This window comes from Fragaria vesca, linkage group LG6 (assembly GCF_000184155.1).
Source record: "Fragaria vesca subsp. vesca linkage group LG6, FraVesHawaii_1.0, whole genome shotgun sequence".
Lineage (NCBI taxonomy): Eukaryota > Viridiplantae > Streptophyta > Magnoliopsida > Rosales > Rosaceae > Fragaria > Fragaria vesca.
In genome coordinates, this window is record NC_020496.1 from 2,308,935 (window position 1) to 2,330,676 (window position 21,742).

The window sequence follows — 21,742 nt, forward strand, 5'->3', positions numbered from 1 at the left end:
CCTATCCCCTGTGTGCCTTGGCCTTATGCCAATAGGATATGTAGTTAGACTAGATCTATGTATTCATATCCTTACCATATTGGTATTGTGTAATTCCCTATATAAAGGGCTCCTATCAATGAATAAGATGACTCTCTTGTTATCTCTTTGTCTCTACACTTTATTCTTCATCAAGTAAGTATTTATCTTGTAATTATGAGTAGCTAAATAACTTTTAGCTGTTTACCTAAGAGCGAGGCTCTAGGTTTTATGTTTGTATTTATGGTTGAATAAATTCATCTTGGTGCTCAAAATCCCGTCACAAAAAATATATATTGCATGTTAATCTGTTATATTTCTGCATGTTCCCTATCATGTTACACTTTCTCTGCATCTTAATTAGGACCATTCCTAGTCAGACAACAGTGATTCCGCCATACTCAGTAACCAGGTTGACCAGAGGTCGTAGGTGAATTTTTGGCATGAAAGAGGCTAGTTCTTTTTAGGATGTTTCTGGTTTCTGTAGGAATTTATAACTCGGTAAGTAAAAACCTGTTGTACAGGTTGCTAGTAGGTCACCTTCTGTTCCCTGTTATACTTATATTATAAAATAATAGGAAAACAGTCTGCATCCCATGCAGCACTGCATAATAGACATACCCACTGTTGTAAGTGTCTATTCTTTAAAAGGAACTAATCTGCTTAGTTAGTATTACTTTGGGAAATGTATACTCTGGGCAACAGTTTGTGTTTCTTTCCACCTTCTCTTCCATACTCTGAAATGTAATTGAGCTTTGTGCTTCCATTTACTGTCAAATGATAATCACTTAAGGTGTGATTAGACTAAAGATGCTTATGGTTTCTTTTTGGGGGGTAAATAAGATGCTTCTTGTTTTTAATCAAGCTTGTAGATCAATTGCTGTATGTTTTACTTGAAATTGTAAGGTGGGTTTGAGCCTTTGAGGCAGATGTCCCTTTCTGACCTCTAGGTATGTATAGTAAAACATCTTTACGCTTCCTCTGGATCAGAGAAAGGATGCAGAAAAGAAAAGTGAAAAAGCAAAAAGAGAAAGAAAGCTGATTCCTTGGTTCAGGTTTGGTTGAGTAACTAAAAAGATGGATTTTCTTTTGCCATGGGGCAATTTCCTTGCCTCTTTCTGGAACCAAAATGGTTTTGAACAATTTTAGCTTTTGGTGCCAATTATTTTGAATTCTAGGCTCCTTTAGACCTTTTTACACATGAGGGCTAGGACGTTGGTGTTTACTTGACATGTTCTGTGAAGCACATGTAAGCAAGTTTCCGTCGAGAAGTCTTCAGTGGAGCACCTTGTGTCACATAGATGGCGATCCTACTGAATACTTGTGTTTGTGAAGTCATTTCATGTTGAATGCAAGATATCATTTGCACCAAATGTGATTTTGTGCTCTAGTCACTTGGAATCTACAGAGATCTTTCAGTGTCACACATTGTAGATGTAATCTTTAGTAAGTATTGCAGTTTGAACCAGGACCACTTTCTTTGCCTTGATGTTAGCTTTGCTTATGGAATGGCAATAGCTACTCCCCTAGGGTCCTAAAATATATATGTTGCAGCCGGCTTACACTAACTAGATTAGAGAATTAGAGTGAAGACACAGCTGGGGAAGCCAAAGTCACTCATGTAACAGTAACATCATGAACATGGACAACACAAGGTAAAGCGCTGTGATAGGTACCTCATACCAACCGAACTAGTTTCACCAAGTACCCAAAACACTATTCTTCTGGTTTTGAATTGTTGCTGATTTGAGACATGATATACAATGTGTCTGGTGCTTTGTTTACACAATTCCTTGTATATAAAATCTCAAACCTCCCCACTCAATACTCATTCATTTTGGTTGATTTTGGATTTGTGTGTTCCAACTTTTGGACCATCCACCAATTCCAAAACCACATACACATGATATGCAAAGTTTTGAAATATCACAAGCAAAGTTGGGTTAACGTCTTCATCCCACTATAATGTTGTGTTGTGTCGGTTAACCCAGATGATTTGCTGATAGAATTTACTAAATGATACGATTACCAAGGATAGGTACCGTAGAATTGCCCGATTACTGGTATATTGTACAGAACTTGTTGAACTGGTTTTTGCTTCTTTTCAATTGGAATAGAGGCATGTCATATGTCGTGTTATAGATCATCACCCCAACAAATCAAAAACTCACATTCTCATATATGAGGAAATCCCACACAAAGTAACAAACTTGGGGGAAAAAAAATATTTGAAAAAGTTACCCTACATTCAAAATATTACAGAGGCTTGGAGCTAGGAGACTAATCAGAGTAGACAAAGCAGAAAATCGTTTGCTCTATCTTGCATGTGAAACTAGTTACATGATAGAGCAGGCATTGGGGTTTTCATCACTGAACATGGCTGTGTAGGGGTCTTCATATCTTGTCATGGTGCCAGTAGTTGCAGTGTTCTCCACTTTCCTGACATAACCAGGAGGTGCCTTCTTGTCATAAGCTGGAGCCATGTAAGGCTGAGCCACTAGATTGTAAGGCACATAAGGCCATATCTCTGCCCTCTTCCCTGTAGACTTTGCCTTCTTCAGCACCTTGTTGGGTTCAACATACCCAGTAACACTCGCCTTCTGTTGCTTTCTGTTAATCTCCACAGATTTAACTCCTGCAAAAAAACACCCAGTATTTTGATCAGCCTAATGTAAAGCCAGTTATGAGTTATGACAAAACAAAAAATGAAAATGAAGCAAGGAAATGTTGACATACCGCTTAAAGAAGAGAGTGCCTTCTTGACCTTAAGCTCACAACCATCACAGTCCATTCTGACTTTGAGCTCCACAGTCTGTAACTGCTTCTTCTTCTTGTGTTTATGGCCACCACTACCCATTAGATCAGACAAGTACTCCAAAGTTCCTCCAACTCCCATTTTCAGCTTTTAAGATTTACTCAAAGAAAAATGAGTCTGGAAGTTTGATGAATACTGTAGTGTTTGAAGAGTTTATATATAGAGAAGTATAGAAGTTGATTGGCTATGTCTGAAGAAAGTGCAAAGGAACTTCCTGGTGAACAAAACAAGGTATCCTTGCCTTCTAACACAGAAAGAGAAAGGCTTCTAAGGCTGCTCTGTGAGGTTTCTTTTACTTGCTATGAGATCTTTCTTCTACACAGGCCTCCTTAATTATATAGGGGTTTTTTCTGCTTCTTTTTTCAGATTCAAACAGAGGAAAGGTAGTGGACCCCTAAACAACAGTAAACAACAGCTTTAAGATATTTGTTGATATGGAGGTTGTATTGGAATTTAAATATAATTATGGGTGGTTTATTTTATTTGTTCTTTCTTATTAGAGAAAGCTTAATCCTTGGTGCTGAAGAAAGAATACAAGGGTCCATCCTTGCATTTGTGCCCCTACATCTTTTACTATTTGCATATGCATTACACATGATCTAGCTTTGATTATGCACCCATTGTAGCATGCATATAGAAATGCTACGACTAAAACTTTATATATGCGTAGATATAGAATGTATCGTGAATTTTAAATGTTCGATAAGAAATTAGATTTTATATGCCTAATTCAGGGATATGTATGTTTATGTTCATAAATCCGAAGAAAATTCGTTTTCGTGAATGTATAACATAGTCTTGAAGAACCGTTTTGCGTGTATCAATTCAAAGAAAGGTATATCGATCTCGGCAAAATACTACGAAATGGATGGACTAAGGAGCGAGACAAGATAAACCCTCCAAGGCTCCAAAGATTCGAATAGAAGTACACCTAGTGAAGGTTTAATTTGAAAGCAATGTTTTGAAATGAAAAAGGATTTGCTGAAAGGAGAAAGTGACAAGAACCGATGTTCATATTGAAGGGATCAATCAGCAGGTTGATTAAACAAATTGGTATGAAAGTGAAAGCAGCTTCCACGTTCGAAGAGAACAACACCAGGCACCATTCGAAGAACAATCACAGGGGGTGCTGGTGCGGACACATGGCAAGAATCAGAAGGTGGAGGTGAATGATCCAACGGTAGGGTCAGCTGGCTGGCTGCCTCTGAATGTGGGGTGGTTTGTTTATTCCCATATTAGTCGTCGTCGTCGTCTGGTTGGGTTCGCTTAATTCTGAGCTGTTTGGGGCCTTGGTTGGTCAGCTGGAGCGTTTGCTTATTAACCTGAGATGATCGAGCCACGAACCTTCAAAGCGTGTGTAGGAGGAATCCTATCGTGCATGATATGTGAAGGCTTCCCAGATATGGAACTTGTTTGGTGTCGACTTGTTTGTATAATGGAATGCTAGGTCAATCTTCGATATGCTTAATTTAATGTACGATTAAGGTATCGATTTTATGTAAGTTAGTATATCATTGAACTTTCACGATATATTAATATATCAATACGTATGTTAAAATAGAACGATTTTACGTAAGAATAACATGTTCGCAACATATAATAATGACTCGGCTAGTTTATTTACTACTAGATTGGGTAAGCGCATTACACGGGAAATCCTAATTTATTTATGTTTCCGTATGTTGTTGTAGTCTTGTAGATTCTAAACTATTTATTAAGCATGATAAACAAAAGATTGCCCATATATTTGAAAGAACTAAGGAAATAGTAAAGGAGTTATATGGTATAGATGAACTGTTAGCTTAGCTAGCTTAACTTCATGAACATAGTAACCTTTTTTTTTTTTTTGTAAAGTATGAACACAGTAACCTTGCGCAAACGCGTTTGGCTGCAGACATAGGCTTTTTTTTTTGGATAATAGGCTGCAGACGTAGCTGGGCAAAGCTGGTTTACAACATTATACAATTCAAAGAGGAAACTAAGAAAGCTTAACAAACCAGCTTTGTCCAGCTATGTCTGTGTGCTCTCTTTACAACATTCAGCCTCAATTCAAAGAGGAAACTAAGAAAGCTTAACAAACCAGTCCATGCCAAAAGAAAAAACTCTCAACAAAATGTTTCCAGTTCAATTTGTTGGGAGCTTCCTAGATCCTTCTGTTGTACCAGCCCCAGCTTATCCTCTCCATAAGGTTCATTTTATTAAACTCTCAAAGAGAATATAATTGTTCCAGGTATGTATATACAATTAATGTCACCTACCAACTAGGTATGTGTGTCTTTTATGTATGATTAATTAATGTTGGTGGAATAATTTGGAGCAAGCTACCAATCAAACAACTAATTAGACAACATATCATTTCCAATAGCATTTTACTTTCAAAACCCTTAGGAGGGAGGGGAGAAATATATATGCCTCACATTTTTTTTTTTCTCTCTCTGCTCCTACCCTAGCCCTAACCATATATATGTTCCCTTTTGAGGGTGACCATTTTCGTAATGGCGACTTCGATCTGCTCTACTGCATCTCAATCGCTTTCGTCGTCGAGCTTCTGCTCGTCGAACTCGATGGCTTTTGTGAGTTTTGTGAGTTTTGTCATACACCTCTCGAAGTCTCTCTGCGGCCTCTATGGTAAAATGATGCATATAATTAGTCGAGAAACGAAATGATAGATAAAGAGAGCAGGAGCATCCCATTGACATTGTTGTTCACTAATAAGTCCAGAAACTTCTTGTTCCCATATCGATCGTGCAGAAAGCAAAAGAGGAAAACATGCTTTTGGTTGAATTTGCATTCAGCCTCATTTCTAAAGTTTCTAAAGTAATCAAAAGCAGAATCTATAAAATGTTCTTTGTGTTCTCTTTTCTTTCTAGGGTTCTTGCATGCCCTTCTCTGTTTGATTTTCGAAAGGAAGAAACTTTGTAATGTGGAGAGAAGTTGGTGCATGCTTAAGATAGCGGCCAATAGTTTACCTACAACCTCCTCCTTCTGCCTTGTCTTTACTCTATGAATCGTGATACACATACAGTCAAACCCTAACCTAATTCCCCATGCCATGCACCTGCAAAAGTTGCTCATAAAGATTTATGCCCACTGGAGAAAAGCTAGCATTATTGAGCAGGAATTATTAAGGATATGAACATCCACACGTGTATGTATAGAATTATAGACTAATAGATCACTAACTAAAGGGTTTAACTGGTACGATTTGTACGTTCATGGATTACGAAAACTTTTCGTCTGAAACCTTTTGGATTCATAGATTTTGAGACTATTAATTGGCTTCTTTTTTTAGATGACAAGTTTAATTGAGTTAACGAGTTTGTGAACTAATCAAAGAGAGTCTATTCGGCGCACCCGTCATCTTCACCGTTAAATTTTTTTTTTTTTTTTTTTTGGCGGGTCAAAATGGACGGTGGATACACCCGGGTGCGCGACGCACCCGGGTGCGCTGTATAATTTTCACTAATCAAATGGGCTAATGCTATATGATCCTTTGTAATTAGCATCATATTTGGGTTGATTGTGTCGTCAGATCAAGTTTCATGAGTCCTCTGAAATCAATAATGCCATGAGTTTGGGCAACATCATACATAATTTACATATGCATGTGTTGTGATTAATCATGTATTTCTCATCTTGGACTTTTAATCATGTTTCTCTGTTACACAGATGAGCATGAGGTCTGAGTTCTGAGATGATTTGATTCGTTCAATCCGATATGATGCTTGAAAGAGCAATTAGTACGCATAACAATTTTGCTTAGTTTCCCTCTGATACAAAAATATACACAAAGTATTGGGATATTGGATAAAATTAATGAAATACTCGTTCTCTGTTATTATCTAGCTAAGTTTGCTTCTTGACTTTAATCAAAAAATAAAAAGTTTGTTTCTTGATTAGTGATTCCGTATATACACATATCTGATTTGCAAAGCTAGTTTTTGTTTATTAAGTTAATTGTAAGTAAAGGCTTATACAAATGTAATGGGAAGAATAGGTACACTAATCAAATTTGTCCAAATTTGTTAAGAATTGGAATCTGTTGTTATAAAGGCATAACCCAAATTGATAGCCTAAGCTTATTTGTTTGCCTTACTCGAACCTATCAATTCCAACCCCTCCAATTTTTAGCCAAGAAGTACATGTAAATTTTTCTTGTAGTGACATGAACATCACACTATCCTAAACCCTTAACAACATCAACATCACCCAATATATTCATTATTTCATGAAATGTTGAAGCTTTGATTATTTCTGCTTGAAAGTGGCGGAAATATTATACATCAGACATAATCCATATAAGTTATTGTTTGTGCTATCTTTCTGTTTTGGAGTTCTTGCATAATGAAAGGAAATGCAGTCCAAACCTTAGCCAAAGTCTGCTTACAGAGATATTCCCACTGGAGAAAAGCTAACATAATGAAAGGGTATGAAGCTAGCTGTATGTATACACTACCAGAGAGACTACTGATTAAAGGGTTTAACTGGTACAATATCTTCCTCCAGATAGGGTTTAATTGCTGGTACAATATCTGGTACAATATCTTCCTCCAGATAGGGTTTAATTGCTGGCCTCTATATTATATGATCATGTTCAAAGTTATCAATTTTGAAGGGTTATGTAATCTACACAAAAAGTAACGGCTTCAGCTAAATGGGATAAAATGGCATGACATCATGGTATAACACTTTTATTTACTTAGGTTTCATGAGTTTTGTAAAATCAATAACTCCATGATTTGGCTAAATGCATGATTGTGCATGACTTGAAGCTTGAAGAATAGGACATAATACATAATTGTTAAGTCTCTTTTGAGTATAATGAAGCATCAAAAGTTCAAAACTGATTTAATTTTAGTCCAATGCTTAAAAGAGCCAAGTATTATTATCTTCATCTCAAACTGAATAATCTACCACACTAGGATATTGGATGAAACTACTCGACAATATTAATGAAAACACACTAAAGGTTTTGCATTTACATGGTAAAATTTGTGTATGGAAGAGTGCGATGATTTTAATCAGTTCATCATATCTTCTATATACCAAATGATGAGTGATATTCTAACAAATTTATCATTGTTTCTAGTAGGGGGAGGAACCTTTACCGAGAGTATGATTGAACTTTTCAAATTGGTGACAAGTTTAACCTTGTTGGCCTGTGTGTAGTAATAGTTTACTTTTTCTGTTGGATTGTAAACACACAACATTAAAGATATGTAAGATTTATGTTAAGAGTAAAATCACTACGAAATTATGTACTTTTTTTTTTTTTGAATTATGCACTAACTTAATCCAAACAAATTTTGTCTCTAGTTTTACCTAGAGTTTGTGAAGTTATGTCTCTTAGTACATTTGAGAGTCTGACACCTCAAATTAATCCAAAGTAAAAAGAAACAAAAAAAAGATGTGACATGCAAGTTTAACCTGTTACATTTCATTCTTTCTAAAAAATCAGAGTCGTTTCTTCACTAGTTCTGTGTGAAAAGAGAGCAAGTAAAAGTAAATATATTGATGACTAAACATGAGGAATATTACATAATAGAGCAAAAGCTAAATACAATGCATGTCCCTACAATCCCTAACTAAATTCAACAGAGATGATACAGAAAAACCGAGGCCAATGGATTACAGACAGGCTATGAGCATTTAGGGGCAGAAAGAGAAAAAATAAGAACAAAAACTCTGCATTTACATGGGAGACTAAATAGATAACTGAAGATTAGAGTTTGTATCCTTCTAGAAGACAAAGACGATATGAAATAATACCAGTAGTGCCAACCATCTCAACAAACAAAACCTTGACCGACTAGATGCAGCTGATGCTTTTGGCGGAGCTCTTCCAGCAACAGCAGGAGCAAACCCACCAGGAGTGCTCTGCTGCTCAGTCGTTGGCAATGGAATTGGCGGGGTGCCCTTTGGAGAAGGTGTTAGGGGCATACTCTTAGCATCACCAAGATCTTGACCTGCAATGTGTATTAGTAACAAAGAGAAGGAAAAAAAGTAAGCCACATCAATAATTTGCAGCAACACCAAACAAATGCAGTTTAGAGTATCCTACATCATCCCAATCCATGAACGTAAAGTTTACATCTGGCAATCACGAAATTAAGTCAAACATATATATTTCTAGAAAATAAGCAGAATGCAAATGATTTTCAGGACAAACAGATGACTATTGCAGCAGAAAAAAGTCAAACCCTTTGACTTATCAAGATTACTTTGTACTTTGATTTAGAGATGTTTTTTTTTTCTTTCTTATATTTTACTTTACCTACAGTAATTAGTAGTTGTCTAGAATAGACTATCAATTGAACCCTACATTTCTGCCTCTTTCCTGTTTCTATGATTCTTCCCTAATTTTAATTTCCCTCTAGACATTAATAACACATAGACAGCCAATAACATACACAAAGAAGAACCACTTGTAAGCGACAAAAAAGTTAGTGGGAAACATCCAAAATAACTAAAGATAGCCACAGAACTTACATTTTGAGTGAGACCAACCTAGCTTCATATTCTCCCTATCAAATACTGTCCGGTATCCGGTCATGAAGTTCTCTGCACAAGAAAATTCTTAAATGATGAAAATCTGATGTGAAAAAGTGGAACCATGAAAAGTAAAACAATTCAACAGCTAAATTCTAAGAAATTGTTCATGCTTACGTCCAATCGTCCCAATATCACCATCTGCTGGCTGTATGGCTAAACAAATTCCGTCAAGTCCCTACACCAGGAAGCCTAAATTGTGAGATTTTTTTTATCTGCAGTGGTCACCTTTTACAGATAAAACAACTGTTCTAAATGAAATCATCAGAGATGTAGATTGAACACAATATACTGAAAAGCAACATTACTTATAACATTCAACACAAAACATCCACTAATGTATAGAAAAGAATAAAGCAACTCAAAAATCTAAATGAAGTTACCTACCTGATTACCATACATTGGAAAAATGGGATCATGAACCACAAAACTGTTGTTTGCCAGGAACATAAGCGTGACAGAAGGCACTTTTAGCAAATCTTGAGAACTATAACAGAAAACAATTAGGAAAAAGAAAAGCACCTGAGCAATTGCACAAAGACAGAAACACAAAAAATTGGGTGAGCATGTAGCTTTAATTTTCATGAAAACTTACCTGGTCTTATAGCAGTACTTCCAAGGAGATCCTTCATAACTTGTGATTGTCGCGTTCACTCGCTTATCAAACTATCAAAGAATGGCATTGGCCTCAGCGATGCACATAATGAATTTTTTTTCTTTTGAGGAATTTAGATGATAGTTGTTATGAAAGAATGTACCTCCACTACAATTTTATCGTACACTTCTTCTGGAAGAAATGTAAATGATGTCCCACTATCAACCAACGCCCTGAAGCTTGTCTGCTTAAGACATGAATTTCCAATACAACATGCTTCCACACCAACGATGTAGGTTTCACTAACAAAAGGTTGAAAACTTAGCTTCAATATCCATAGGAGAATTAGGTTCAGCTGGGTGATATTAACAAACAAAATTGTTAATGCTTAAGCAAGGAACTCATATACAACATGCTTCCCCACCAAGAATATAGGATTCACCAAAAGAAATTGGAGGTTTCACAAAATTCTAAGCTTCCAAAGTTTAATATCTACCAACACAGTTGTAAATTAAATAGAAGTCGATAGATAGTACATACTAATTTCCGTTTGAGGGCAGGAAGGATGTAGATTGTTGAGTACTTGGTCCCTGGTCACCAAAAAATATTCTCCCAGAACCTTCCTCATCAACACACATCGAGAAAGAGTTTGTGATCAATCCTGCTTTAGCAAGGAAACTAGGAATTGAGATCTCTCCAAGTCCTAAACCCATAAGACCATCAGGTGCAATGCCATCCAGATATTCACCACTTTGCCTCATACCACATCTGTATTGATCAAACATTGACGCCATAAGACAATTTCTAAATCTTTGCTACAGAGTACAATCAGTTCAGACAGTTAAAAAGTTCGAGCAAATAGTGTCAAAGAAACACACCCTACGATCACAGGTGCCCGAATAGAATTGTTTGATACATCAGTACCCCCTGCTACAAGATGTAATATATCCTCCACAAGTAACCCAGAACTCGATGTGTTTTCCGATAAGTATTCAATAGTGTAAGGGCATGGCTGCTTGGGGCCCTTACAGTTTGGACCAGCCGTACATAACTCATGGCTGCAAGATACATGCTTGCTGGTGCTTGACCCAGCCGGACTATACTCGTTCAAATCTCTATCCTGCATAATAGATGCCCCCAAATATGAAGGAGCACCTGCCAATCAATTACTTGAAATAAGTGCTAAACTTGTTACCGAGTTTTAGCATACACGAACAAACTCCACAGTGTGAACCTTCTACACATAGGATTCCTCTTTGTTTGTTACGAGTTGGTAGTGGAGGGCCCTAATTCTTTAGAAAGTTGAAAACTCTTTTCGTGCGAAACGAACTCGTGTGCAGATTAGCTAATCTAAAAAGCTTGAATAGTGAACAGTAAAGCCAATGGAATCATACTAATACGAAAAGGTGGCCTACCAGAGTACTATAGTGAGCGGCTGATAGAGGAGCGCACTGTAGGCAATCACATGGAACCCAAAGCAGATCACTTCCGGTATCCAATGCCACCAGAAACGAAGCATTCGGCGTTCCGATATCGATCCACGTATAATGCAACCTAAAATCAACACACAAAATTCATCATCACACAACATTTCAAGCTCGAATTTCGAAGAAAAGGAATTAATGGAGGTAAATGAAAACGAGACGCACGTACCAGCCGAAGTCATTGCCAAACGACGCCGTGTTGCTGCCTTCGGAGGGGAAGAGGAACTGAAACCGACGATTACGAGAGGAGGCGGCGCCGCCGAGCTTCATCTTCTGGCGCTGGAAGTCGCTGTGGACGAGGAGGTGGTAGTAGTCCATGGAGTTTCTCTGCGGCCAGCGAGCAGGCCACTTGGCGTCGCCGGCGGTGGCGCGGGAGGCCTTGAGAGCCTTGGCCTCGTCGGAGAAGCGGTGAATGAGGCGCGAGGAGAGCGTAATCGCCGCCGCATTGCGGAGGAGCGCGGAGGCGAGGAGCGGGAGTAGGAAGAGGAGGAGAGATCGATGAGCCGCCATGGAGTGAGAGAAGCTCAGAGTAAGAGTAAGATCTAGAGAGAGAAAGAGAGTAGGAGAGAGAGAGTGAGAAAGGTAAAGTTGGAGAGGGAAGAAGCTAGAAGAAGAGGGGGGTGAAACTACGCGACGCGGCCTATGGAAAAGCGAAAAGGTAAACTCGGTTCTGTTAAACTAATCATATTATTATGACTGTTATATTACGTATTAATTAGTGTTAATTAATTAATCGAGGCAGGTTGTCGGACAAAACGACGTAGTTTGACTAGAGGAACGTCGGGTCTGACACCGGGGACAGCTGGTTTGGCTCCATCCTGCGTTTATTTTCTAAAATTGTTTTTTTTTTTTTAAATTTAGTTGTTTTTGTTGTCTCTTTCAAGAAAAAACCGAAGTCAATCAGTTTGGGTCCGAGGTACAACGGTACACATTTGAATTTCTTGGTGTTGGTGGAATGTTTCGAAATTTATGCAAATTATTGCTCACACTTAACACATGTTTTCCCAGAAGCAAATTTCTGTACCGGTTATATTCTCGTACCGATTCTATGGAATGCGGTGGGACTCGACTCGCTCAGACAATTTTGAAACTTGGAAAGTCTAGGGCGTTAGTACTTTCGGGCGACGTCTGATGTCTTGAGCCTAAATGGAGCAAAACTGTATTCAAGAAAAAGTGAGAAAAGGGACAAAAATGCGACAAGATAAACAGAATAAATTATCACTATATTATTGGTGGAATCATAAAATCTGAGAGTACAACAAAATATGATGAAGTTATGAACGAATTTTACAAGCCACAAGCAACTTATTATTTCCTCTTCAACAATGACAATCACGCAAAATAATAGTAATGGTTACAAAAGAATACATTCACAAATGACTAACATAATGTTCCGTTGACAAAAAGAAATCAAAAATCAAAAATCTATGTACATTGACATATAAATACTCCAGAACTAGCAGAAAGAAAGAAAAAAAAGAATTCCCGTTTCGAACAAGACTTCGCCCTATTGATTCGATTTGCAGAAGAATGATAAAAACTCAAACTTGGTCGTTACTTGTTACTTTGTTAGACCACTGGAATTCTATTTCCAAATTCCGTGAGGGTCCACTTTTGCTTTCTGGCAATAGAGTGTACTCCCCCGCAACTGCTCCCAGCATTACTACTCGATCGATCTGGATAGTTACCTTTCCAAATGAACTCTGAGACATATAAAAAGAAAATCTTGGTTACAGGGTCAAAAAGAAAAACAATGACGAAACAAGAGAAATTTCTTATATTTAATAAAGGGCAGCATCTCAAATTCTCAATGTTAGTCATATCTTTGTTTACTAACCTTTCCCATCTTGCTCTTGTTCTTGCAAGATATGTGGAGCTTCTGGCCTTTAGGGGGACTCTCAAAGGACCATGAAAAGCTCTCATCCCATTCAGGATTAGGGCCGGTTGAAACAACCTGTAGAATTCAGAAGTTCATTAGAGGTTGTGCATGTTTTCCCACAAGCATGACAATCAAATTGCAACAATTTAATGTGCAGCAATCATAGATAAAACTGGTCATCAGTCTTACATAATTAAATCCTAAAATCTAATGGGTTAAATTATATCAAGCAAAACTTAATCGCTATTCTTTTGCATTCGCTTAAACAAATATGAATTGCCTTCTTGCATCATATATAGTACGTACTAGCTGCAGTGTTGCATCCATGGTCTCATCATCAAGCTTTCTAATTGCATATATGATAAATAAATAATTCAGAATAAGACTGTCTAAAAGAAGATTCGTATCTTTAAGAAAAAGAAAACGAATTGACAGAGTATGGCATTTTACCTTGGTTTGCCTTGGTGGAGTGTTGCCAAGTGTAAGTTTACAAAATACACTGGGGTTTCCCACTGACTGCTTCATATTATTTCCACGCTTGATTATGACCACCAATGTCCCGGGCAAACATTGTAATAAAAATTCTGTTTTCTCTTGAAATCGAGGTGGGCCAGACTGAATTAAGTATTGCAGCAAAGGGATCGCATCAGCAGCAGCAATTGACTGAGCCCTAGAAACTTCAGCTGGGCATGCTGACCAAGCTTGCCTTAGAAGAAAGAGTGCATCCAATGCAGCTTCTTGAGTTGCCTCGGACCCTGTCTTGAGGGATGTAACTAGATGAGGAATGCTTAAAGTTGCAGGTTCTGTGGCTCTCAAACGTGGGAAATTGCTAAAGAGAGAATTTAGAGCCTTCAGATACTCCTCATTCACAGTTCCAGTCGCCCATAAATCCTTTTCAATAGCAGCTACAAGACCAAACAATAACGTAAGATTTCTTAAAAAGTAAAGGGCAGGGCGATAAGAATGCTCACACCTCCCATTCCTCTAAAATAAGGCTAAATGAAAGGAGTTATACGATTACTAAGAAACATATTACTCAATAGTATTGAATTGATGTTCAGCCAAGGGGTTCTATTCTGCATAACATCATATTGATGACTAAACAAATTACACAAAAAACGGTACTCTTTTTATCAACAAAATTAAGCAAATTCTACATCAAGAAAAATAACAACTTACCCGTTATCGCCCTTACTGTCTCACTAGAAGCATACTCTTGAATGGTGTGATTTGAAAAGAGAAGTTTAATAAACATGGCAGCCTGGATGGACGTATCTGGATCACTTGAACCAATCAGATCCAACACAACCTGAACACCACCAGCCTCAGCAACTGCTCTTTTATTAGACCGACTGTACATCACAAGGTTTTGCAAAGCACATATTGCTACAACTTTCATTTCTTCTGTAGGTTGGTCTTCAAGCACATTTACCAGAGCACGACAAGCTGAGACAGCATCGGTACTTCGGGCAAGCCCCTCATTCTGGAATAAATCACCCAGAGCTAGAGTTGCTAGTAACCTCGCCTGCTGAGCTTGGGTTTGTGGATCTAAGAGGTACTGAGACAATGGTAATATTGCAGATTTGGTAGCCTTAGTTTCTCTGATCTTGACATTATTCAACAAGACTTCCAACAGCCTTGCAGCTGTATCTTCACACTGATGAGATCTGAGAAGGTCCAAAAGAGCCTCTATGGCACCACTTTCAGCCATTGCTTCTGCGCTGGTTGCATCATCGCTTTCCAGTACCAGAAGAGCATTCAATGCACCAACTACAGTGCCTTCTGATCCAGAGCGAAGCAACCTTACCAACACAGCTACCGGCACTTCTAAATAAAATTCAGAACTGAATTGCAGAATGCTTGATAAAACAGAAGCAGCTGATTCCCACAGGGTATTTGGAAGAGATGGGTCTGATAGCAATATCACCCTGGACAGTTCAGTGACACCACCCTCTTTTGCAATTTCATTAGGCCATGCTAGAGCAATACTGACAAGCGCCTTCACAGCTCTCTGCTGCAATATATGTATACCAGAGCCAAGAACCCGTATGAGAGGACCAATCACTTGCTGTATCACTGTATCCTTTTGCAGATGTTCTTCAAAGAGTAAATGTGATAGAAGCTCAGCTGCCAATTGTTGTACTGCAGGAGCCGGAGAATCAAGTAGGGGAATAAGTGGTTCAATAGCCTGGTGGGATGTCAACCTATAATCAGAACGACACTGTGGATGCTCCAAAATATTAACAAGAACCTGTAATGAACTGTGCTGCCCATCAGGTCCAAATTCTGGTCTTGTAAGAAGCTGGAAAAGTGGCTCGACCACTTTTGCAGCTGAAGGTCCCTTAGCAATGCTCGCATTGTTTGTCAATATTCGGAGCAGTTCTGCAAAAGCAGCACAGAGAAAATCGGGTGCGTCATGGAGGATCTCAAGTATGCTCTCAATAACACCGGCTTTCACCATCTCCGATTTACAAGCAGGCCTGTCTTTCCCTAATTTCACCAGAGCTCTGGAAATAGCTTCATGAAGCAAGTAATTCTTACCATAGAGAAGACCTACAAGAGGAATAACTGCACCATGAGCTGCAACGAGTTCTCCCAGTTGCTCATCATCAACAAGTTTATCCAAGGCACGGACAACTGAATGTTGTGCAGGGCTGAACTCGGAAACAAGAAGAGACACCAGAGGCTCAACACATCGAGCAGCAGCCATTGTTGACCTGATTCTAGTATTTCCAAAGAGAACACAACACAACTCAGCAGCATCCCCTTTCAACTCCATCGAACAATTTGATGAAAGGATCCGGCAAAGAACATCTACTGCATTCATTTCAACGTCTGCAACTGCTAAGGCTCTTGATGGATTTTCACTAAGCAGCCTAACCAATGCAGCAATCGCAGCATGCTGCTCCTTCTCAGAACCAGTATTAAGAATCTCCACCAAGGGTTGGACAGATTGTCGAGCACTTTCTGCATTCCTTATATGGTCAGCAGAGAATAAGCTCTCCAACGCTTTAGCAGCACTGTACCTTGAAGCTCTTCCGCCTAACCGTAAAACTGCCACAAGTTGACCGACAGCACCAAATGCAGATTCGTGTTTCCTTATTTCAGCACTACCAAATAGCAGACCCAACAGATCTGTAGCAGCTTCTTCTGTTGCATCTTGTGGGCCAAGTGAAAGATACTTGGTCAGCGCTTCCAGAGCTCCTGATTCTACCATAACTATTTTATTTGATGAGCAATCCTTTGCAAGCTGAGTCAGAAGCCCAAGTGCCAAAAATGGTGCTCCAGGACGATCTGGAATTGGTTTGAGAAGATCAACAAGTGAAGGTATTGCTTTCCTAGAAGTAGCACCAACCCTTATATCTTCAACCCTGAACAGCCTCTCTAGAGCAACTTGCTCAGGGTAACGCACTAAACCAAATTCTTCTGACAACTCCAAAAGGTCACTAATATCAGCATCGGCACATCCAAGTAGCGAGATAAGTCCGCTGGCTGCTCCGGAATTCGCAACAGAGAGAAGAGTCCCCCTGCTACCATTACAGACTAGGCTAGCCATTGCTTGTGCAGCAAAATATCTGTCGACTAATTCCTCTGATTTCAACCAATTTGCAAGTACAGGTATAGATTTCATGGTTGCATGTGCTCGTATGATATCTCTGTCTTGAAACAAGATTGCTAGCAGCATAGTGCAAATCCATATGCTGCTATCTTCTTTAAAATCAATCTGCATAAATCATAACAAAGGAGTAAACCGATGCATTTCATATAATGAGAATTCCACAGAAATGACCAATTGTAGATTAATTCTTTATTCCTTACAGGGTGAAAACAAAAAGGCAAAACAAGATAATTGATTACCTGAGAGTAATTAGAAAAACAATATGCGATCCTGTCAGTGAGGACTTCCACAGCACCAGACTCCATAATGGCAATTTTGCATTTGTCATCATGACAAGCAAGAACAGAGAGTAGCCATACAGCTAAATTCACACCGTCAATAACTCCTGTGCTTGAAGATGATCCATCATCCTTTAGTTCTTCTTTCATATGTATATCAATACTGATAGAGTCCTTCTCACCATCCCCAATATATCCCGAAAAATTAAGCATTGCAACGAGAGATTGAATGAGATGGGTACATAAGTTCGATTCACTAAGATCTTCTACAACTCTCTGATGACTAACTTTCGCAGCACAAATAAGGAGTGCAGCACCTCCAACTTTGACCTTTGAGTTTGATGAATTGATCACCCTTTTGGCAATTGATGGTGTACATCTAGAGGCAGTAGCAACAGTGTCTCCCAGTACAACCGGTTGATCTCTGCAAAGTCTTGCTAGTATTTCAATGGCTTTATCCTGCAACAAGGGTGTTGCATCAGCCATGGATAAAACTATAGGCGTTATGCTTTTCGGGTATTCGGCTAAAACTGCCCAGGCAGGTTTTTTCTCTCCACTTGCTCTTTCTGACCTGGACAGAATAGCAAGTGCCTCGAGTGCCTCTGATATGGCAATAGATCCATGATTAGCAGATTCTAAAAAAGAAACTAATGCAAGAACTGTTCCGGCACGATTCACACAATCAGTTAAGGCATGGTCAATTTGGCGAGAGTGGAGCAGGCGAGCAATGGCCGCTGCTGCATGGGTCTTTCCAGATACTGTACCTTCAAGCAAAACTCTAGTAGCTGGGATAATAATGTCTTCAGCCACTGCTGTTTCTGAAACTTCACTGTCCAAAATAAGATTAGCCAAAGCACATGTTGCTGGCTCTGCCACTTCCAGAACCGAAGAGTTAGCAAGCACAACCAACGGAGATAATACATCTCTACCAACAGCAGCCACATCCCGGTTCTCTTTAATGGAAAGAAATATTGCGGCCAGGCAACGTGAAGCCTCTGCAAGGATATTACCGGATTCAACATTAAGCAACTTGATAGCAGAGCATAGAGTTCTAACAGCAACACTACTTTCCCGCAAGTCCTTTCTAGCTTCAAAAATTCCAGCTAAAGCTGATGCAGACTTGGCTTGAGTCTCTTCTTTATTTGAGCTTAATATTTTTATCATCGTCTCAATGGCATCATTAGCAGCACTGCCTTCACGCGATATATCACTGAGAGGGACCACAGACAGCATACTTTTTAAAGCATCCAAAACATATACTTTGGATTCAGGTAGTTCACTGGTCAATAATGCAGTGAGTTGGCTGATGGTTGCTGTGTCGGATTTATGGATTAAATGGTTTAAAGTCTTTGCTGCAATTTCTTTTCCATTTGGGCTTCCATTCTTCAGAAGCCACAATAGTGCAGGAACTGCATCAGCACTTTCAACACATGCACGTATATCTTCACTGTGATTGCATAGGTTCCGAAGGATCGATGCTGAATCTTCCTTGGCTTTTGCAGATCCCGTCTCTAGAATTTGAACAAGAGGAGGTATGCCACCAGCAGCAGTAATAGCCCACTTACTTTCATCATTCTCATTAGAAAGAAGGCAAAGCAGTGCAACTGCACATTCTTGCTGCTGTTCTGATGAAAGCCCGAGAAGTGATATCAACAGCTGAACCCCTTCACGCCCTTGAAGGGCACGCCATAGACTTCCTTCACTGTTACAAAGAGCTAGAAGAGCTCTCATAAGCTCATCCTGAACTTCATTTGTTGCCATTGTGATCAAACCGACTAGCAATCGTTTTGCCTCTGAATTATTGAGCTTAACCGAGAGTACAGTGTTCCCATACAAACTTGCAAGGGCCTCTATGGTTCGCTCCTGCACAAGAAATGGTAAGCTAGGCTTGAATTGTGAAACCAAAGTCAGCTCAATATCAACAGGATCCGATGCTCTTGTAGATTCTGCTTTGCTATCGTATATCATAAGAGCTGAAGCCAAAGCTCCTAACGTATCAGCAATTTGGGCAGGTGAAGTGCATGATTCAAGGCTTTGACCAAGACTCGAGATCACATATGACAAACCACCAGAAATATTTGCTAAAGCACACATAGCATTTTCCTGCAATGCCTGGGCATACTCACCCTGCATGAATTCTTTTGAAGGAGCTATTGTAGCATTTATCAACACAGGAATACCATTGAAGTTAGCTATCTCCCGCCTTGCTTCTTTGCACTGGCCAGAAAGAGATTTAAGAGCACCTGCAGCTTCTGCTCTAACAGAAGCTTCATTGCCAGAACCTAAAAGCTTGAGAAGTTGCTTGGTAGCCTCTGCAGCCAGTACCTTAGAACAAACAGATGCGTCTTCCATCATCATACATCCGAGAAGAAAGCACACATTAGCTTGAGTGTTTGGCTGCCCAGTTGTGAGCAACTTCACAAGTATATCTACTCCTCCAGCTTGTAATGTTGCAGCCCAGAAACCTTCAGTGCTCGTGGATAGATTCTTTAATGCTCCGGTCAACAAGCTATCAACCAAGCTACCAGTCTTAATCCCTTTCCGTAGAAGCTCCCAAAGAACTGGCACAACTCCTTCAGTTGAAAAAATCTTCGATCCAACATGATCCCTTGCACCACCTTGAGAAACAGCATAGATGGTCTTTGCTGCTGCAATTTGGCCCTCCGCTGAGGTGGACCTGAGTAGACCAAGCAATGGTGGAATGCATCCCCCAAGCAAGACTTTCACCCTTAGTTCATTCTCCTTACACAGACAGCCTAAAACAGTAGCAGCTTGTATCTTAACTCCAACTGATCCTGATCGGAGAAGAGAAACAAGTACAGGAACTGCTTGAGAGTGAGATCCAACAGCACTGAAAGCGTTTTCACGAGTTCCAATAAGCTCCAGCAACTGTTTCAAGTTATACTCCTTCTCTGGTACAGATGAGGAACTTTGACGCAGCTGCTCAATGCATTGGGCAACACTTGCCAATGTCCCATCTGGATCCTCCATGTTACTACGCTCTCTGTAAGCAATCGGGAACATATTATAGTTAGAGTCAGAATTATTGTATTCTCAATATCTCAAGCTGACAGTCATCACTTCGACTCGATTTTGCTGAAACTTAATAAAGTTTCTAATGAATTTTGACCATGCATACGCTCAACAAATTTCTTCCAACAATTGGGTTTTTTTTTCTGAATAAAGGAGGAGCAAGGGCCAACAATCATGACACGAGACCAAGGAATGACCTTGTTCATTGATCGAAATAAAGAAAAGAGAAATGACTTGCTTTGAAATGAAGACATATAAAGTATGATTGGGATGGTCCAACACAAATTAATCGAAAAGTGAAGTGGTAAACCAATTCCACAAAAAAGCAAAACATTAGCTCACTAGTAAAAATTGCAAGCACTACTACAAGTCAACAAGTACCTTAACCACGGTGAAGTGGTGAAAAAGACAAAAACAATCTGACTAACCAACCAGCCAAGTAGTTAATTTGGACTGACCTTGATCCCATTTTTATGAGAGTGTGTGGTGTTGGAGGCTCTGAATCTTGAACCTTTGTATCGCCATTTCTTTCCTGCAACCACAAGATGAATGAAATCAGCAAAGATTATTCAAATATGCGTTTTAACCAAGTCAATTCCATGTTCAGAATTTCCAACTCTCCATGAATGCATCATTGGAACTCTCACTTTAAAAGCCACTTAGATATGCATAACACTAACAATGTGCAACAGCCATGTAGATTGGAAACTGAAATAAGATCAGACTAAACAGGATCTAGTCCATCCCACCTAACACTCTTCAGTATCTTTGTTCTACTAACTGGATTTACAACTTACAAAATCACACGTAAAGGGAAATGAAACAAAAGTGAGAAATGTACCAGATCAGTGGCAAGGGTGCTGCCATTGCTGGCAGCAAACCTCCAACCCGCCGTGGTTGCCAGCTTTGCTAATCTTCAATATTCACCGAAAAATCGACCACACAACCCTTGCCCTTCTCCAGATCTGTCTCACGGCCCCCTGCAAAACACAATTGGATCAGTTACCACACACCAAACCAATCAAAAAATGACAAAAACTCAAGCATTGACCAAAAAAAGCTACTCAACCACAATCCAATCCACTCCATTTCAACCCAATTCACACAACACACTTCACTTCCCCACTCTCATTCCAATTGGGTACACAGATCAACCACAATTCCCTCAATTCAGACCAAGATCGAATCAAAGTCCCAATCTTTTTCAACTGGGTACTCAAATTTTCGCCAAAAACATAAAACCCAACAAAAATGTTGACCTCACAACTCACAAAATCAAATAAAATCCAATTGGGTATCTGAATTCACAATGCAAATGAACCATTAGATTGAGAAAGAGAAGAGTCAGCTGACCTTGAGAGAGTGAGAGATGCGGAAGCTGTTTGGTGCATCAAAAATGGTTTTCGTAAACCAAAAGGGAGCTTCAGAGAGAGAGAGAGAGAGAGAGAGAGAGAGAGAGAGAGAGAGAGACG

At 39.3% G+C, this 21,742-nt stretch overlaps 3 protein-coding genes across 3 annotated transcripts; all 3 read right to left on the reverse strand.

Annotated features, from left to right (window-relative positions):
• Window positions 1–2,199: 2,199 nt before the first annotated feature.
• On the reverse strand, window positions 2,200–3,142 carry LOC101300069 (heavy metal-associated isoprenylated plant protein 26-like). Its single transcript, XM_004302150.1, has 2 exons — window positions 2,755–3,142; window positions 2,200–2,653 (listed from the first exon to the last, which is right to left on the reverse strand). Exons 1-2 carry the CDS (start codon window positions 2,912–2,914, stop codon window positions 2,355–2,357), a joined length of 459 nt encoding a protein of 152 aa, XP_004302198.1. The 5' UTR covers window positions 2,915–3,142; the 3' UTR covers window positions 2,200–2,354.
• A 5,194-nt stretch (window positions 3,143–8,336) lies between these two features.
• LOC101315169 (aspartic proteinase-like protein 1-like) lies at window positions 8,337–11,971 on the reverse strand. The gene is made up of 10 exons (XM_004304789.1): window positions 11,631–11,971; window positions 11,393–11,531; window positions 10,856–11,097; window positions 10,518–10,745; window positions 10,141–10,279; window positions 9,978–10,048; window positions 9,770–9,869; window positions 9,500–9,560; window positions 9,323–9,394; window positions 8,337–8,799 (listed from the first exon to the last, which is right to left on the reverse strand). Exons 1-10 carry the CDS (start codon window positions 11,969–11,971, stop codon window positions 8,573–8,575), a joined length of 1,620 nt encoding a protein of 539 aa, XP_004304837.1. The 3' UTR covers window positions 8,337–8,572.
• A 954-nt stretch (window positions 11,972–12,925) lies between these two features.
• On the reverse strand, window positions 12,926–21,171 carry LOC101300358. The gene is made up of 7 exons (XM_004302151.1): window positions 21,112–21,171; window positions 20,729–20,802; window positions 17,199–20,241; window positions 14,520–17,064; window positions 13,791–14,245; window positions 13,299–13,415; window positions 12,926–13,164 (listed from the first exon to the last, which is right to left on the reverse strand). Exons 2-7 carry the CDS (start codon window positions 20,737–20,739, stop codon window positions 13,003–13,005), a joined length of 6,333 nt encoding a protein of 2,110 aa, XP_004302199.1. The 5' UTR covers window positions 20,740–20,802; window positions 21,112–21,171; the 3' UTR covers window positions 12,926–13,002.
• Between the last annotated feature and the right edge of the window lie 571 nt (window positions 21,172–21,742).

Excerpts from the sequence above, each read along its gene's own strand:
- LOC101300069 (XM_004302150.1), bottom strand. The coding sequence starts at position 2,914 with ATGGGAGTTGGAGGAACTTTGGAGTACTTGTCTGATCTAATGGGTAGT. Across the intron at positions 2,654-2,754 it reads GGCACTCTCTTCTTTAAGCG|GAGTTAAATCTGTGGAGATT; the intron begins GTATGTCAACAT and ends GTTTTTTTGCAG.
- LOC101315169 (XM_004304789.1), bottom strand. The coding sequence starts at position 11,971 with ATGGCGGCTCATCGATCTCTCCTCCTCTTCCTACTCCCGCTCCTCGCC. Across the intron at positions 11,532-11,630 it reads TTTGGCAATGACTTCGGCTG|GTTGCATTATACGTGGATCG; the intron begins GTACGTGCGTCT and ends TGTTGATTTTAG. Across the intron at positions 8,800-9,322 it reads AGGTTGGTCTCACTCAAAAT|GTCAAGATCTTGGTGATGCT; the intron begins GTAAGTTCTGTG and ends TACACATTGCAG.
- LOC101300358 (XM_004302151.1), bottom strand. Across the intron at positions 17,065-17,198 it reads GTTTTTCTAATTACTCTCAG|ATTGATTTTAAAGAAGATAG; the intron begins GTAATCAATTAT and ends TGATTTATGCAG. Across the intron at positions 13,416-13,790 it reads CTCCACCAAGGCAAACCAAG|GTTGTTTCAACCGGCCCTAA; the intron begins GTAAAATGCCAT and ends TGAATTCTACAG.